This window comes from Ictidomys tridecemlineatus, chromosome 7 (assembly GCF_052094955.1).
Source record: "Ictidomys tridecemlineatus isolate mIctTri1 chromosome 7, mIctTri1.hap1, whole genome shotgun sequence".
NCBI classification, from domain to species: domain Eukaryota; kingdom Metazoa; phylum Chordata; class Mammalia; order Rodentia; family Sciuridae; genus Ictidomys; species Ictidomys tridecemlineatus.
Genome location: NC_135483.1, coordinates 105441122 through 105460003, shown reverse-complemented (window position 1 = coordinate 105460003; position 18882 = coordinate 105441122). Strand labels below are relative to the sequence as shown.

The 18882-nt window shown below is 35.7% G+C and overlaps 1 protein-coding gene across 7 annotated transcripts in view; it reads right to left on the bottom strand.

Annotated features, from left to right (window-relative positions):
- Positions 1 to 18882, bottom strand: part of Uggt1 (UDP-glucose glycoprotein glucosyltransferase 1) — a 107967-nt gene that overhangs the window by 33061 nt on the left and 56024 nt on the right. For 4 of the 7 annotated variants that reach the window (XM_078017285.1, XM_021721712.3, XM_040294219.2 and 1 more), the window contains 9 exons: positions 18618 to 18782; positions 10711 to 10831; positions 6333 to 6377; positions 5240 to 5338; positions 4423 to 4446; positions 3868 to 3962; positions 1929 to 2135; positions 1030 to 1161; positions 289 to 419 (listed from right to left, as the gene is read on the bottom strand). In XM_078017285.1, the coding sequence (XP_077873411.1) occupies positions 289 to 419; positions 1030 to 1161; positions 1929 to 2135; positions 3868 to 3962; positions 4423 to 4446; positions 5240 to 5338; positions 6333 to 6377; positions 10711 to 10831; positions 18618 to 18782 (1019 nt within the window). The remainder of the gene's footprint in view (positions 1 to 288; positions 420 to 1029; positions 1162 to 1928; positions 2136 to 3867; positions 3963 to 4422; positions 4447 to 5239; positions 5339 to 6332; positions 6378 to 10710; positions 10832 to 18617; positions 18783 to 18882) is intronic. The other 3 variants (XM_021721719.3, XM_013364459.4, XM_040294221.2) reach the window with 3 other exon arrangements.

Genomic DNA, 18882 nt, shown 5'->3' with positions numbered 1-18882 from the left:
TCTTTCTGTAGATATTCCAAGAATAAATAAGCTATGTCTACATATCAAAAGTTTGACAACATACCAGAATCAAAAATAAATAAAACTGGGATAATTGAGTTCTTTAAATAGCAGCCTGTGAAATGAATTAGCTGTTTTAACAGAAAGATAAATTAAAACATGAGGATTATTACAATTTAAAGCCAGAAATAAAACATCTTGGACTAGGTAGTGAACAATATATAGTGAGAAAAGTCTAATTAATATAAACTCTATATCATGAACTAATTTCTCTATGACTAAACTTACACATCTTCTTCTACTCGAAGCTGCTGAATATGAGATTTTATTTTCTGCCCAGAAGTTTTCAAAATGATATTTTCTAGGAGGTGGAAATCATCTTGGTTAAAAAGCTCACTGTCCTCCAGAGGCCCAATGATCTATGAGGAAAAGAAGAGTAGGTGGTCAGAGCAGACAAGCCATTCAGCAGTAGCAGCTAAGAAGCCCCTCTACTGGCCTCAAGCTATCTCATACACCAAATGCCTTAGACCCATGGCAGGTACAAACCAAAAAAAAAAAAAGTGAAAAAATAAAAAGAAAAGCATGAATCATGAATCAACTCATAGTTATGTGTTTACTTATTAATATCTCAGGCACATAGATTATACATGTATGTGTTTCACATTATTTTACAGTAAGCAAATTCCAGAGTAAAGTAGTAATGTAATGTAGTCTTCATCCGTTCTCACCAAATATCAGTAATAAAGCCTACTTCTATGTATCAAAGTTGTACTGAGTTGGGTTCTGAGAGCCAACACACTCTCACTACTTCCCACAGTCAAGACACAAACAGCAGAAGGTTCTATATCCAAAAGCACACTTCCCTGAAAACAGGAGCAGAAATATCACTGGCACCTCAGAAGCCCTAATCACCTTTGGAAAGAAGGTGGCTCTGTTGGAAGAGTTTACTAGGTCAGAGGAGCATGCTGCAAAAGAGTGTTCATGGACCTAATGTGAAGTCAAGCTTGTCTCAGCTTGACAGTTCCTCACCCTTCCATTGCTGATCACTGCCCTCTGTCCCTTCTTCAGCTTCAGAACATCCCTGCAGTACACGGCGTGAGATAAAATGAAATCCATTTTGGAAGACTCAAAGACCTCTTTAAAAAGACTGAAATCCATGCCCTAGGGAAGTAATCATTTTTAAGGAAAAGTCATTGTTACTAAGCAAGCCATGATGAGTAATCAATGAATAAACCATAAAATGCTCTTTTATGACAAGTGAATTTCAAAATTAACATTATGTCTCAATTCTCCACCCCCCCTCAATAAAATACCCATTCCTTTCTCCTATTCTATCATGTAATTTGTTCAATTGGCAGTCTGTTTTTCCATACCTTTACTTTGCATTTTTAAATCTTGTTAATTTCAAGAGAGTTATTTTTTCTAACTGAAACTCAGTATAACTAGCATCTTATAAGAAATTTTAAAACCACAAACACTATCAAAAATAAGTAACATTAACTAAATAAATAAATGCTGGCTTTTATTAGAAATATATCAAGAACAGAGAAGCCTGTAACTCATAAGTGGCTCAAATCTCCATTTTTTTTTACTTTATAAACAAATCAAATATTGTCTGTCTTTCAAACTGAATAAAAGGCATTGTCTCTGAAACGTAGGCAAGTTTAAAAGCTAAAGGGAGGAGATGTAGCTCAGTGGCAGAGTGCTTGCCTAGCCTATTCAAGTCCCTGGGATTGATCCTCAGAACAGCGGGGGGGAACAACAGTAGGGTCGCATCAGAATCATTTCTTAGAAAGATTCTTCTAAATTAAAGAGAAAAAAAAAGTCCTTTGAGACACGAGCTAATCACAAATCCTGATATTGAATAGGACACATAAGCCCAAGGGAGTGAACAGCTATGGCAGAACAGGGAACGCATGGAGCCTTACCCCAACCGAGAACTCCCCAATGTCAGCTCCTTTGGCTAGGGCCTCTGCCGTCTCCTCCTTGGCCATTTTGGTGATGAAGTTCTTAGCAGAGTTGGAGGTCTGAGTCTGGAGAGCTGCCCAGATTGCTCTGGAGATCTGAGTGTTCTCATAATTTATCTCTTCACTTGGATTATTGATCATGCTTATCCTAACATTGTTACTAGATTTCTATTCACAAAATGGAATAAAGAAGTATGAGGCAGATGCTTCAGACTTAAAAAGCAGCATTAACACCAATCATAAGTTCTCTAAGAGTGAAATAACTGCTCCCTTAAAAGTCTTCAGTAGTTCTCCTCCATGTTCAGAATGAGATTCGGATGCTAGTCACATCTTCAAAATCCTACATTAACTGGCCCAAACCTTCCTTTCAAACCTAATTTCTTACCACCCCTGTAATACAGCAGACATTACAGACCATCAGAGCCTGATTTTCCCCAACACATTTTACATTCTTCTAACAAACATCATGCCTCAGGCTGGCCTGTGGACCTCAACTACATTCCATCTTTTCTCCCATAAGTTCCAATCACTCTTCAGGGCCCCGCTCAAATCTGTCTTCATGCATATGGTCTTTCTACCTGCCTACTAAAAATTAATCTTGCCTTGAGTGAAAAGATAGGAATCAACGTGGAAGAAGATATCTAGAACCCATAAAACCTAAAATGGGCTTGTATCAAGAATATATGCAACATAAATTCTTATGTATCAAAAGACACACATAAGAATATTCATAGCTTCATTCTTCACAATGGCCCCAACTAAAAACTTTAACTAAAAACTTTAATGGCCCCTTAAACCATTTACACAAAGAACAAAATTTTATGGTACAGCCATTAAGATATAATACTACACAGAGAAAAAGAACTAAATATCACTGAGCAAAGAAACCAATTATAAACAAATCCATATACTAAGATTCCAGTTAAATAAAGAAAAACACAGATAGATGTTCTGTGATGTGAGAAGAGGTAAGAGAGTGGGTAGTGACCGGGGAATTGGTGGGGGAGGGATTTCAGGAATTGAAGAATTCTCTATTTCTTGATCTGAGTAGGGGTCACATGGGTAACACACTATCCTATGATTTGAGCACTTATTAATCTTTATTTTACCTCAATAAAAATATGTTTTGAAACGGTATTCTCCTTCCCAGTTCTCCCACTCAAATACCATCTGAGTGGTTCATCAGCTTGTTAGTGCCTCATACATAAATCACCTTTCACTAGAACTGCCTCTGACTTAACCTTGCACAATAGATGTACTTGGCACCATAATAAAATTGAAATCATCTATGTACTTCCTTATTTCAGTAAGCCTTTCTGAGGGCACGGGAAGGAAAGGAGACACAAAGAGGGTAGTGAAGTCTGAATGAAGCTGCAAATTCAAATAGTTCAGGTAAAATAATTTTGACCCCTCATCCTTTGACAACAGTACTTTCTAGAAGAAAGCTTCTTGTCAACCACTCAGCATTGTCATTCACTCAAGTCCTTCTTCTCATATGCAACATCTTTCAGAGCATCTCTGTGAATATTCCTCTGTGTAACTTGATCTACTTTTCTGAAAAGTTGGCCTCTCTTGAATCTCTCTCTGTGATACACAAGATCTCCGTAGCATCTCTGGAGCAAGAACACAGTCACCCAAGAGAAACTTGTCTGATATGGTCTCACTAATTTTTTTTTTTCGCTAAAAGAATGTATTCCTTTAAATAAAGCCAGGACACTACAGTCTTTGATCTCATTTCTTAGGAGCTGACAGACCTCTGAAGACCTAACACTCTTTCCCCTCAAGCACTAAGCAAGCAGGGCTCCCAATACCCATCAGAATGATCACATCAGCACAGAGACACCTAGGAGGACAACTGCAGTCTCAAACAAAATTACAAAATGAAGTCCTAGGTACTTGCCTGATGTTTGATAGCATCATACAATAACTGCCTTCCAGAAGGAGTATCAAAATCTCCAACAATCCAGAAAGTTACTGGCCTGATAAAAGAATCATCTGTAAAAAACAAACAAACAAACAAACAAAAAAATAGCAAACTGAATTGAAAGAAAAAAGCACATCTTAGATATTGTTACGAAGCCAAATAATTTCTAAAAACCATGCAAAAAAGAAAGAAAATGACCAGTTTAATGAAGATACAAAGCAAAAGTAGTGAAACTTCTCTACTAAAATGAAAGCAGAGTAAACTTTCAAGTGGCTTAATTAGAAATGAAGAACATGCACTGATTAATTAGGAGGTCTGGGGATCTGTTAACATATAGAATGAAACATGTGAGTAACACAGAATAGACTTTAATCACATCAACTGATAACTAGAAACTATTATGCTCTGCAAAAACTTTTGCAAAATTTCTCTGCATTAATATAGCCTATTGTTACCCACAAGTTCCAGCAACATCATATAAACATCAGATAATTAAGAAAAAGAATAAAACATTCTGAAGTTTTGAGTTACCATAGATTTCCTTGGAGGACATTCCTGGACAAAGGTGAAGGAAAAAGAGTAGAAGAAAAACAAAATGTCATTTCTATAATTAACGCCCACTATAAGAGTCAAAAGATTAAATGATGGATAACACGATCTCTGCTTCTTTCAGTTCTTTAATCTCTTCAGTGCTACAGCACTGTCCCAGGACCACTAAAACAATTTCTTAGAGGAACCTAGTAGGGTAGTTGCCTATACTCATATATACCCGAGGAACCAGAAATCCTCCCTAGGAGAAGATCATCACAGGGATAAATATGGAGCTATGTTAAATGATAGGCATTGCTTTTTTGAAAGGATAGTAAATATGAACAGAGAGGGAAAGAATCTCCCTGCTAGTGAAAAAGCATTATTTTACACAGTCTTAGCTTAATTAAGCAACTCTACATTTTCAAAAAAATCAGTTTAAAAAATTTACACCAGTCTTTCTAGAACCTAGTTTATCTTATAAACTCTAAAATAAAATTACTCTATGGTGTCACTGAAGAGGCAAGTAAAAACCTATTTTCAATCCATTAACCCATTTTTATATCATATTTTCCCATTTTGAACCTTAAAGGATTTTTCCCTTTTAACTTTAATAGCTAATATAAAATTTATAAAGATAACATTTGAATTTTTAAACATATATAAAGAATTAAATTTTAAATAGGCATTTTCTATAGACTCAAAAAGTTAAAAGAAATTGTGAAATCTCATTCCCCAGATATTAAGATTAAATTATGTTTATAAATACCAAAACAACAAGAAAAAATATTAAATCCAAGATAAGCCCCAAATAAATTACCTTTCTTTGTCAGATAGTTCATACTATTAGCTAGAGCAGCAGTCTTGCCTTGGGAATCCAAGGCAGAAAATCTAGCATAATCATCCACAAAGAAGTTATCTGGGAAAAGAAAAAATGAAATAGATGTATAATTAATATACTTCAGTTGAATATACTGCTAATATTCAACTTATTACCTGCTTTGATCATAATAAGATGTATAAAAATACACGAGTGAAACAATATGTTTAGTTCCATGTGTACTGAACAAGTTCACAGCATGATCCCTACCCCATTGATCAAACTTCAAGACACAAAGTTAATGAGTCATGAACATGCCTCACAAATCTATCATGTATGCATATGCATCAGTTTAATGGTTTAAATGCATCCTGTTTCCACTGTCACTTTGCAACTCTTAGAGATCTCTTAGAGATCCTCTCAATTCATCTCTCCTTATTCTAGTTCATCACTAGAGTATACTCCTCTCTAGATCACAGGGGGAAGATATAAGAAGAATATGATTTTTACTTTCCATGTCTAAGAAAATAACATTTTTTCTCTAACCTTAACAGAAACAAAAAGTCATTTTCACCATTTTTAAGTAAGTATTTTCTTCAATTACTTCCCAAAGGTAGCATTCTTATTATCATGGTTAATGAGATCACTCCTGCTAAGACCTCAGTTTCATCAAGTCATTCCCTTGCTGTAAACTACCGGGTAATTTCTTCCCATAAAATGGTCTGCTGTCTACTATCATAAAAAGACTGCCTCAAGCAATCTACCCCACCTTAATTCCTATTACAACATAATACACACACCTTTCCCCATTACTGTTCTCCAAGAACACCTGCTTGCCCGCTTACCTATCTACTTGTCTGTGCACCCACTACCCATCTATTTTTTCACTCAAGAAAGTACTCTGAAATGAGATGGACATCATAACTCTAGGTACATTTTTGATGGCACATATAGTACAACTCTACATCATATACTACTAGAGAAATGAGAAGCTATGCTTTGTTTGTGTACAATAAACCAAAATGCATTCTGCTATCATGTATAAATAATTAAAACAAGTTAAAAAAAAAAAGAAAGAAAGAAAAGAAAGTACCTTGATAGTCACTTTCACCACTTCTATTCAACATAGTTCTGGGAACTGTAGTCAGAGCAATAGAAGAAAGAAATTAAAGGGATACGAATAGGAAAAGAAGAACTCAAACCATCACTATTTGGGGGTGACATAATTCTATATTTAGAAGACCCAAAAAACTACACCAGAAAACTTCTAGAACTCATAAATGAATTCAGTAAAGTAGCAGGATATAAATTAACACCCATCAATCAATTATGTTCCTATACATCAGTGATAAATCAACTAAAAGAGAAATTAGGAAGACTATTCCCATTCACAGTAGCCTTAAAAAAATAAAATATTTGGGAACCGATCTAACAAAAGAGATGAAGGACCTCTATAATGAAAACAACAGAATACTAAAGTAAGTGAAGAGGACCTTAGAATATGGAAAGATCTCCCATGTTCTTGGATAAGCAGAATTAATATTGTCAAAATGGCCATAGTACCAAAAGCACTATACAGATTTAAAGCAATTCTAATTAAGGTTCCAATGACATTCTTCACAGAAATAGAAGAAACAGTAATAAAATTCATTTGGAAAATAAGAGGCCCAGAATACCCAAAGCACTCCTCAGCAAGAAAAGTGAGGCAGGAGGCATCACAATACCAGTCCTTAAATTATATAAAGAGCTAACGTAACAAAAACAGCATGGTATTGGCACCAAAACAGACATGAAGACAAATGGTACAGAATAGAAGACACAGAGACAAACCCACATAAATACAGTTATCTCATACTAGACACAGGAGCCACAAACATACATTGAAGGAAAGATAGCCTCTTCAACAAATGGTGCTAGGAAAGCTGGAATATTCATATGAAACAAAATGAAACTAGAACCCTATCTCTCATCCTACACAAAACAACTCAAAGTGGATCAAGGACCTAAGCATTAGACCAGAGACCCTGCACCTATTAGAAGAAAAAAGTAAGCCCAAATCTCACCATATTGGATTAGGTACCGAATTTTTCAACAAGACTCCTAAAGCACAAGAAGAAAATTGAGAATCAATAAACGGGATTTTATCAAACTAAAAAGCTTCTTCTTAGCAAAGGAAACAATCAAGAACGTGAAGAGAGAGTCTCCAGAATGGGAAAAAAAAAAAAAATTGGCCACCTGCACCTCAGATAGAGCATTAATCTCCAGGATATATAAAGAACTCAAAAAATTTAACCCCCTGCACTCCAAGACAAATAACCCAATCAATAAATGGGCAAAGAAACTTAACAGGCACTTCACAAAAGAAGAAATATGACTGGTCAACAAATATATGAAAATAATGTTCAACATCAGTAGCAATTAGAGAAATACAAATTAAAACTACACTGAAATTTCATCTCACGCCAGTCAGAATGACAACTATCAAAAATACGAGTAACAACAACTATTGATGAGGATGGGAAAATAGTTACACTCCTACATTGCTGGTGGAACTGCAAATTGCTGCAGCCACTATGGAAAGCAGTATAGAGATTCCTCAGAAAACTTGGAATGGAAACATCATCTGACGCAGTTATCCCACTCCTGGTCATATACCCAAAGGAATTAAAATACTACTGTAACACAGCCACATCAATGTTTTACAGGAGCTCAATTGACAATAGCTAAGCTATGGAACTAACCTAGGTGCCTTTCAACAGATGAATGGATAAAGAAGATGCAGCACATATACACAATAGAATATTACTCCACCATAAAGAAGAATGAAATGCTGACATTTGCCTGTAAATGGATAGAACAGGAGAACATCATGCTAAGTGAAATAAACCAATCCCAAAACACCAAAGGCCAAATATTCTCTCTCACATTTGGATGCTAACACAATAAGTGGGCAGTGGAGTGTGGGTGGGATAGAAGTTCACTGGATTAGACAAAAGGGAATGAAGGGAAGGGAGGATGGAAAAAACAGTAGAATGAATCAGACATAACTTTTCTATGTTCATATATAAATACACAACAATGTAACTCCACATTATGTAGAACCACATAAATGGGAAGTTGTACTATATGTTTGTATGATGTCAAAATACATTCTACTGTAATGTAAAACTAAGAGGAACAAATTAAAAAAAAATTTTGAAGCATCCTGATTGTCTTATACTGGAAAACATGTCGCATGACATCACACATGAGGGTAGAGAAAGAACACCACAGTCTTAAAGCAAGGATCCTTTTTGTTATGGTGTGAATCTTAAAAATGTACTCCAAAGGATTCTATGTTAAAGACTTGGTTGTCAACCTGCGGTGCAACTGGGAGGTGGTGGAACCTTTAGGAGATGGGGCCAAGTGAAAGGAAGTTAGATGATTGGGACACTTGAAGGCGATATTGGGACCCCAGGCCTTTCCCATCTCGTTTTGCTTCCTGCCACTAGGAAATGAGCAGTGTTGCTCCACCATTCACTTCCCAATAGAGTGTTCTGCTTGCTACAGGTCCAAGAACAACAGAGCTAACTGACCACGGAATACAACTTTTGAAACCATGAGCCAAAATAAACTATTCCTCCTTTTTAATTTGGTTTTCTTAGGTATTTGGTCACAGGTGACAGAAATCTGACTAATACTCTTCTTAAAAGGTCCCAATCAGTAAAGACCAGAGAAGATTAGATAGGTGAAGGTCAGGAGGATGCCAGTGCCTGCTCACTAATATCTGCACTTGCTTCAAAGTGCAAATTGCAGCTATGCCATTACAGACCAGCACTCTTTCACAGCTCATCACTACACCCTTTGGTGGAAAAGGAAATCCCCAAACCCCCAACTGCTACCATGCTCCTTATGCATAGATACTCCAAACACTGCCCTTCAAATCTAATTAAAAATGATAAAACAACAAAGCTCAGAACAAAGAATGGTAGGTAATACTGCTTGCCTTACTCTATTAAAACTTGTGCTAAAAGCCAGGCACAGTGGCACATGCTTGTATTCCCAGGGGCTTGGGATATCCTGAGTTCAAAGCCAACCTCTGCCAAAGCAAGGCGCTAAGCAACTCAGTGAGGCCCTGTCTATAAATAAAACACAAAATAGGGCTGGGGATGTGGCTCAATGGTCAAGTGCCCCGAGTTCAATCCCTGGTACCACACACAACACCACCCCCCCCAAAAAAAAACTTCTAGTAAGAAGCTAACACAGTTCATTTTTTGAGCAGTTTCTTTTTAACATATAAGCATATATTTATTTTTCCTCTGTGTGTTATGTTTATGAATATAAATACATTATATTTTTCAAATAAGCATAAATTTACATTTTTTTCTACCTAAAAGGAAAGAAATTCAGTCTCAAGTAGATTAGTCATAAGAACTATAAATAGATTTGCATTTTAATTATACCCAAATACACCAACAAATACACTTGGTTATGATTTCACCTTTCCTTCCCCAGCGATGATGACAGCTTCACCTTATTTATAGGTGTTTGCTGAAGTGGCCTGCAGAGTCCCAGTGGAAAGAATAAGAAACAAACTGCATGACGGCATAACCAAGTTCTTAAAAGGTATTGCTATGGAAAACATCTAATATCTATCAACTGAGGAAAGAGTGGAATAGTCCACAAAATGGAATATTTAAGCCACTAAAAAGGAATGAAATATTTACTGATATGCTACAACATAGAAGAGCTACAGAAATATGCTAAAGGAAAAATGCCAAGCACAAAAGGCTTCCAATAATAAAACGTCCAGAATAGGAAAAATAGGAACTGGGCTGCCGGGGGACAGGAGGAGTCGGGGGTGGACAGTGGCCCGTGGGTTCTTCTCGGGCGATGATAACGTTCCAAAGTTAGATAGTGATGACCGCACAGCTTTGAGAATGAACTAAAAACCATAAAGTTGTGCACTCCAAAAGGCTAAACTGTGGGATGGGGATATAGCTCAATGGTAAGGAATAGCCTAGCAAGTGTTAGAACCTGGGTTCCATCTTTAGGAAGACCAAAAAAAAGGTTGAGTTTTACAGCATATACATTATACCTCAATGAAGCTGCTATATTTTTTAAAGGTATTCTTATGTTCTCAGAGTAAAATCTTTGGAGATATTTGTTGACATTACAAATGACTAAATCTAGAGAATTAAGAAACCTCAACTGCTATTTGACTGTAAGAATGCCAATAAGTTGGTATTTAAGTGGCACTGAATGTTTTCCAAAGATAAACTTTCTGGTTTTACCTAGGAAGAATTCATCTTCTTTAGAAGGGAATTCTTATGAATTTGAAAGCTCATATTATGAACTCAAGGTGCAATGAGTTTAAAAAAATCAAATTGTGTTATAACCTTGGGTTTCTTATTAACATTACAGTCTAATAAATGAAAAGAATTTGAAGCACAAATCAAAAATCCAAAAGTTGTTCCTGAAATGCTCCTTACTACTTGCTGTTAAATCCAGGTACTCTCGCTCAGCTGTCAAAATCCTGGAATTGATTCGTGGAACAACATTCGGCTGGTTCATGATATACTCTACCACATCTTGATCGTGGGACAGTTCACCCTACAGTAAAAAAATAAACAGAGGGGACAGGGGTGTTATGCAAATATCTCCGATAATAATTCACTAGGAAGTAAAAAAAAACTATCAGCTTGATAATAGCTTCTTTATGTTGATAACAGCTAAAGACAGAAGTTACATGTCATTGCCAAACATAGATAGATAGGTGTTTTATGTGCAGAATCTCTAACTACATCACCAATGTGAGGTAGATGTTATTAACATTCATTTTAAAGATCAGAAGACTAAGGCACAGAAAAGTTAAGCAACTTACTAAAAGTTACAGAGCTAATAAGAAGAGAGTATGAAATGCAAACGTTCTCTCTACATACTACTGTGCTTCCTCAGAGAAAAAGCAAGCACTTCAAATCAGTTAAGAGTTAATATAAGCAGGCCCAGTACAGTGGCTCACACCTGTAATTCCAGCAACTTAGGAGGCTGGGGGAAAGGTATCATAAGTTTGAGGTTAGCCTCAGCAATTTATTAAGATCCTGTCTCAAAATAAAAAATAAAAAAGACTGGGAACATAGTTAAGTGGTAGAGCATCCCTAGGTTCAATCCATAGCACCAAGTAGATACACAATAGAATGAACACAAGCAGAAATTCACTGAGATCTACTAATAGCTCCCTTTTTTCTAAAGGGAAAGTCAAAGCACTATTATCAATCAGATAATATGCTTTGTAATAAAATCGCTCGTAGTTTTTTTCAATCTCAGGAATTCAAGTAACCCTGCATCTCTTAAGTCATGATTACACTGTAGGGAGGAGAAATCATCTGTCATTTAGTCAACTCTTTTGTGTATTTCATATTATACAAATAATTGTATTTCTTAAAAGTGATCTTAGAGTTAGTAACTGGAAATCTACAAAATTTATCATACTTAAAATATTCAACATAAAAGCACTTTAAAAAAATTATTAATTGAATATAAACAAATCTAAAAACTCCCAATTAGATGTTGTTTGTGACTATATATCCTTACATTTATTTATGTATTTTGACGTTCATACCATCTATATTGCATATCTTCTTGAACAGTGAGTTTAGACCAAAATTTAAAATGTGCACTACTCTGACACACAGTTCTAATTCTTGGTATTCATTTTCAAAAATGTACAAAGATACACATTTATAATATTCACTGTAGCACTGTGAAAATCTAGAAGCACTGTTCAATATTAGGAGACAAAATAGATGATTATTCTTAAAATTGGGATGTACATGGCTAAAATGAATTGAAGGATGATATAAGAGAGAAAATACAGGCAGCAGAAGATCATTTCAAGAAAGAGCTAAATAAGCAAATACAGGAAGCAAAAGATGACTTCAACAAGAAACAGAAATCCTTGAAATGAAAGAAACAATAAACCAAATTAAAAGCTTAACAGAAGCATCACCAACAGATTAGATCACTTGGAAGACAGGCCCTCAGACAAAGAAGACAAAATATATAATCTTGAAAAGAATGTTGACCACACAGCAAAGATGGTAAGAAACCATGAGCAGAACATTCAAGAATTATGGAATAGCATAAAAAGACCAAATTTAAGAATTACTGGGATAGAGGAAGGCACAGAGTTACAAACCAAAGGAATGAACAACCTATTCAATGAATTACTATCAGGAAATTTTCCAAACATGAAAAATGAAATGGAAAAATCAAATACGTAGAGGCTTACAGGATACCAAATGTACAAAATCAAAATAGATCCACGCCAAGGCACATTATAATGAAAATACCTAGCATACAGAATAAGGAGAGAATTTTAAAAGTCACAAGAGAAAGGAGTCAGATTACATACAGGGGAAAACCAATTAAGATATTTATAGATTGTTCAACCCAGACCCTGAAAGCTAGAAGATTCTGGAACAACATATACCAAGCTCTGGAAGAAAATGGATGCCAATCAAGAATCTTATATACAGCAAAATTAAGCTTTAGATTTGATGAAATAAAAATCTTCCATGATTAAAAGTTAAAAGAATTTACAACAAGAAAGTCTGCACTACAGAACATCCTTGGCAAAATATTCTGTGAGGAGAAAACGAAAAACAACAATGAAAATTAGCAAAGGGAGGTATTACACTAAACTAAATACTAAACAAAGTCAAGTTAAATACCAAAAATAAATAAATATGACCAGGAATACAAATCATGTCTCAATAATAATCCTGAATAATGGCCTACACTCACCAATCAAAAGATACAGACTGGCAGATTAGATTTGAAAAAAGAAAAAAGACCCAACAATATGCTGCCTTCAAGAGACTCATCTCATAAGACAAGACACAGACTAAAGGTGAAAGGTTGGGAAAAATCATTGGGATTTCCATCCTCATATCAAATAAAGTAGACTTCAAGAAAAAGTTAAGCAAAAAGGATAAAGAAGGATACTTTGTACTGCTCAAGGCAACCATACATCAACAAGACATAACAATTATAAATATATGTGCCCCAAACAATGGAGCATCTATACCTTCAAACAAACTCTTTTCAAGTTCAAGAGTCAAACAGACCACAACACAATAATTCTGAGTGACTTTACCACACCTCTTTCATCACTAGATAGATCTTCCAAATAAAAGCTAAACTAAGAAACTATAGAACTTAACAATACAATCAATAACTCAGACTTAACTAACATGTAGAATATTTTATCCATCAATGAGTCAATACATTTTTTTCTCAGCAGCACATGGATCCTTCTCTAAAATAGACAACATATTATGCCACAAAGCAACTCTAAACAAATACAAAAAAATAGAGATACTACCTGCATTACATCAAATCATAATGGAATGATATTAGAAATCAATGATAAAATAAAAAATAGAAGCTTCTTGACACCTGGAGACTAAATAATATGCTATTAAATGAATAATGGGTTGCAAAAGATAACAAAGAGGATATTAAAAAATTCTTAGAGGTAAATGAGAATACTGATACAACATATCAAAATCTCTAGGACACTATGAAGAGAGTACTAAGAGGAAAGTTCATTCCACTGAGCTCATTCCTTAGAAGAAAAAAAGTCAACAAATAAATGACCCAACATTCCACCTGAAAGTCGTAGAAAAAGAAGAACAAATCAACACCAGAAGATAGGAAATAATTAAAATCAGAGCCAAAATCAATAATATTAAAACAAAAGAAACAATTGAAAAAATTGACAAAAACAGAAAGTTGGTTCTTTGAAAAAAATAAATAAAATTGATAACTCCTTAGCCATGCTAACGAAGAGGAGACACAAAACTCAAGTTACAAACATCCATGATAAGAAGGAAATATGATAGACACTAAAAAAACACAGAAGGCAATTAGAAATTATTTGGAAAATTTGTACTCCAATAAAATAGAAAATATCGAAGCATCGCCAAATTTCTAGAGTCATATGATTTGTCCAAACTGAATCAGGATGATATACACAAATTAAACAGATCAATTTCAAGCACTGAAATAGAAGACACCATCAGAATCCTACCAACCAAGAAAAGCCCAGGACCAGATGAATGCACAACTGAGTTCTACAACACCTTCAAAGAAGAATATCAATAAAGAGAGACTTCTAAACTCATTCTATGAGTCCAATATCACCCTGATTCCAAAACCAGGCAAAGACATATCAAAGAAAAAAAACTTAAGAGAATATCTCTAATGAACATAGATGTAAAAATCCTCAATAAAATTCTGACAAATCAAATACAAAAACATATCAAAAAGATAGTGTACCACGATCAAGTGGGGCTCATCCAAAGGATAAAAGGCTGGTTCAACATATGGAAATCAATAAATGTAATTCATCACATCAACAGACTCAAAGATAAGAATCATATGATCATCTCAATAGATGCAGAAAAAGCATTCGAAAAAATACAGCACTGCTTCATGTCCAAAACACTAGAAAAACTAGGGATATTAGGAATATATCTCAACATCGTAAAGGCTATCTATGCTAAGCCCCAGGCCAGTATCATTCTAAATGGAGAAAATTGAAAGCATTCCCTCTAAAAACTGGAACAAGACAAGGATGCCCTCTTTCATCATTTCTATTTAAAATAGATAGGTCTTGAAACACTGGCCAGAGCAATTAGACAGATGAAAGAAATTAAAGGGACACAGATAGGAAAAGAAGAATTCAAATTAGTACTATTTGCCGACCATATGTTCTATACCTATAAGACCCATAAAATTCTACCAGAAAACTTCTAGAACTACTAGATGAATTCAGCAGAGTAGCAGGATACAAAATCAACACCCATAAATAAAAGGTATTCCTGTATACCAGTTACAAATCCTCTAAAATGGAAACTAGGAAAACTACCCTATTTATAATAGCATCAAAAAAATAAATAAATAAAATACTTGGGAATCACCCTAACAAAAGAGGTGAGAGACCTCCAAAATTAAAACTACAGAATGATTAAGAAAGAAATTAAAGAAGACTTTAGAAGATGGAAAGATCGTTCTTGTTCTTAGATAGACAGAATTAATACTGTCAAAATGACCATACTACCAAAAGCACTATAAAGATTTAATGCAATTTCAATCAAAATCCCAATGACATTCCTCATAGAAACAGAAAGAGCAGTCATGAAATTCATCTGGAAAAATAAGAGATCCAGAATAGCTAAAGCCATCCTTAGCAAGAGTGAAGCAGGTGGCATAGGAAAAGAAACAAAAATGGCATGGTACCGGCACCAAAATAGATTTGTAGACCAATGGTACAGAATAGAGGACACGGAGACAAACCCACATAATTACAGTTATCTCATATTAGACAAAGGCGCTGAAAACATATATTGGAGAAAGGATAGCCTCTTCAACAAATGGTGCTAGGAAAACTCAAAATCCATATGCAACAAAACGAAATTAAAGCCCTATCTCTCACCATGCACAAAACTCAACTCAAAGTGGATCAAGGATCTACAAATTAAACCAGAGACACTGCATCTAACACAAGAAAAAGTAGGCCCAAAACTCATGTCAGATTAGGCCCTCACATAGCACAAGAAATAAAATCAAGAATCAATAAATGGAAAGGATTCAAACTAACAAGCTTCTTTTCAGCAAAAGAAACAATCAGTGAGGTGAACAGAAAGCCTACAGAATGGGAGCAAATTTTTACCACATACACATCAGATAGATCACTAATCTCTAGGATATATAAAGAACTCAAAAACTTTAGCACCAAAAAAATAATAATAATCCAGTCAATAAATGGACCAAGGAACTGAACAGATACTTCTCAGAAGATGACATACATATGAAAAAATGTTCAATATCTCTAGCAATTAAAGAAATGCAAATCAAAACTACTCTGAGATTTTCATGTCACACCAGTCAGAATGGCAGCTATTAAGAATACAAACAACAGGGGCTGGGGTTGTGGCTCAGGGATAGAGCGCTTACTTCGCCCCTGTGAGGCACTGGGTTCGATCCTCAGTACCATATAAAAATAAACAAAATAGACTCGGCTCCGGCTTTGGTGCCCTCCGTCCGCTCCAGGAGCAGGTACTTAATTTGTAGGAAGAAGATGCTCTGTTTTATGGACCTGAGTATTCCGGGGACTGAAATGTAAGAAGACTTTATGTTGGATAACAGGAAGAGGTGTAGAGTTTGCAGGTATCAACTGTGGTCTTACTAAGCATGTCAATAGCATCAATACCAGATAGATGCATCATTGTCAGAATTCCATTCTTCATCCCAGTGCCGGTGAAGACAAAGATAAAACCAAATTACAGTTTCTTCGATAATTATCACAACAAACTGTATAAACTGATGGATCAATGAATAATAACTGAACAAGTAATGCTCATTCAAGAAGTCGATTTATTTTGGGAGGATATGGACATATTGATAGATTCCTCCGCTTTGAACTGCTTACAGAACTTGCCTGGACTATGTATCACTTGTATGCATTGTGATCTATCTGTTGGTGCATCAAATTATGGTACTGCTGGCGTATCTTTGCTGATGTGTCGCCAGTGTTGCAATTTTTCCTAAAGAGCTGTCAATTGACTTGGTGTCGTGGCATTTCTGTATCCTCCTCCCTTCTACTAGTGATGGTCTAATTTTGGGGGCCAACAGAGGTGAGGCAAAGAACCTCACCCCCCCACTGGTACATAGGCCTATCCACAAGTATGGCTATATGCTGGACCGGTAGTCAGTGACGGGTATGATCCAATTGCAGTGGTATCAACCTAAGACAGGAGGCTGACGCCTAGAGGTCAGTTATCCCAGTTATCCGATGACGGGTAAGAACCATATGTTGAATTGGACAAACCTAACAGGCACAGTCCCTAGCCACATTGCTTGTTGCTTAATTAAACAGAAGGGGGGGAGATGCTAAGAGCCACAGCCAAGTAATATGATGCATGGCATTTTGGGTTGAAAGGTGACGCCAGCTAGCCATTGAGATGATATGATTATGTTAAGATTTGCATTCATGGGGCTGGGGATGTGGCTCAAGCGGTAGGGCGCTCGCCTGGCATGCTTGCGGCCCGGGTTCGAACCTCAGCACCACATACCAACAAAGATGTTGTGTCTGCCGAGAACTAAAAAATAAATATTAAAAAAATTCTCTCTCTCTCTCTCTCTCTCTCTCTCTCTCCCCTCTCTCACTCTCTTTAAAAAAAAAAAGATTTGCATTCATATGGATATTGGACTCCTGCTGTCCCATTGGGACTCCTGGAGAGTTCCCATTGATTGGGGAAGTGCGGTAGGAGGGAATTCCAGAGGAGGAACTTCCTCTTGGGAGCCGGGAGAACGCCAAGCTTCCCAGGAACGCACGGGGCATTGGCAGCAGTTTCAAGAAATAAAGTTTGTTCCTACTTGAGTGGCTCGTGATTTCGTGCCCATCCAGACTGCGGCACCCAGCATATTTGGACAAACTTCGCAAGAACTTGTCTCAAAATTTTAAAAGGACTGGAAGTGTAACTTGGTGATAGAGTACTTGTTTAACATATACAAGCTCCTGGGTTTAATCCCTTGTACTACAAACAAACAAAACTAGAATTGATAAGACCTCTGCTTACTGTGCTGGAATGCTATGGTGATTATCAGGGAGTAAATATTTATCAGTTATTTTCTCTATCAGTTTAAAATTGAATATTAGAGGTAGAAGGGTTTGGAGAAAGTGTATATATGGAATTTATGTTCATAGTATTGTTATTAATAATTATCTGCTTTTAGGTTCTTTATATGAACCATTTTCTAATATGAGTATATTTCTAAAATATATTAAACCTTACTCATTCTTATTTTACATACCCTTTTAGGATACTCAATTAAGGTCAGCTTTATATGTGAAGAAACTGTATATTCTTTTTTAAACTTTTGTCTTAATATTAGACTCTCCTGGAAAAGTGATGATATGTAAAATCAGATTGTATAAGAGTTAAACATGAACATCACTTATAGTGGAATAAGTGAGACTTAAATAAATTGGATATATAGAGTAAATATGGTGTTCCCAGCATTGTAAATAAATAATAATAATAATAAAATAAACATTTAATCCTGAAACCAATAAAAATTGTTATTTCAATTATACTATACAGAAGTTTTATGAATATTTTTCTTTATAGCAAGAGTTTCCAGGAGTCTGCAAACCAATTAGTGGCACACAGAAAACAGTGCTGCTTAAAGAGTTTTACTGCATACTACAGAAGCTACAAAAATGAAAGCTAACTGTTCTCTTGCAAGAGAGTTTTACTGCCAACTACAGAAGCATCAAAAACATAAGCAAACTCGTTTCTTTCAAAGTCAGCCCTGAAATGCTACTCACCAAGTACACAGCTCTTTGGAAGAAGGTAGTAGTCTCCAGGATTTTGTGCATTGTGATGGTTTCCAGCTCATCAGGATCTAGCTGTTCCTTTTCAAAGGGCATTCCATTGAACAGAACGACAGGCAGCGGACCGACACCAGTCTGCTCATAGTAGCCTCTTCCTTCCTAGAACACAAGGGAGCACAAAACCATACATTTTTTGCCCGTCATGACACAAATGGAACAAAGGTTATTTTTCTTACATACCTCTTCTAATAGGAATAAA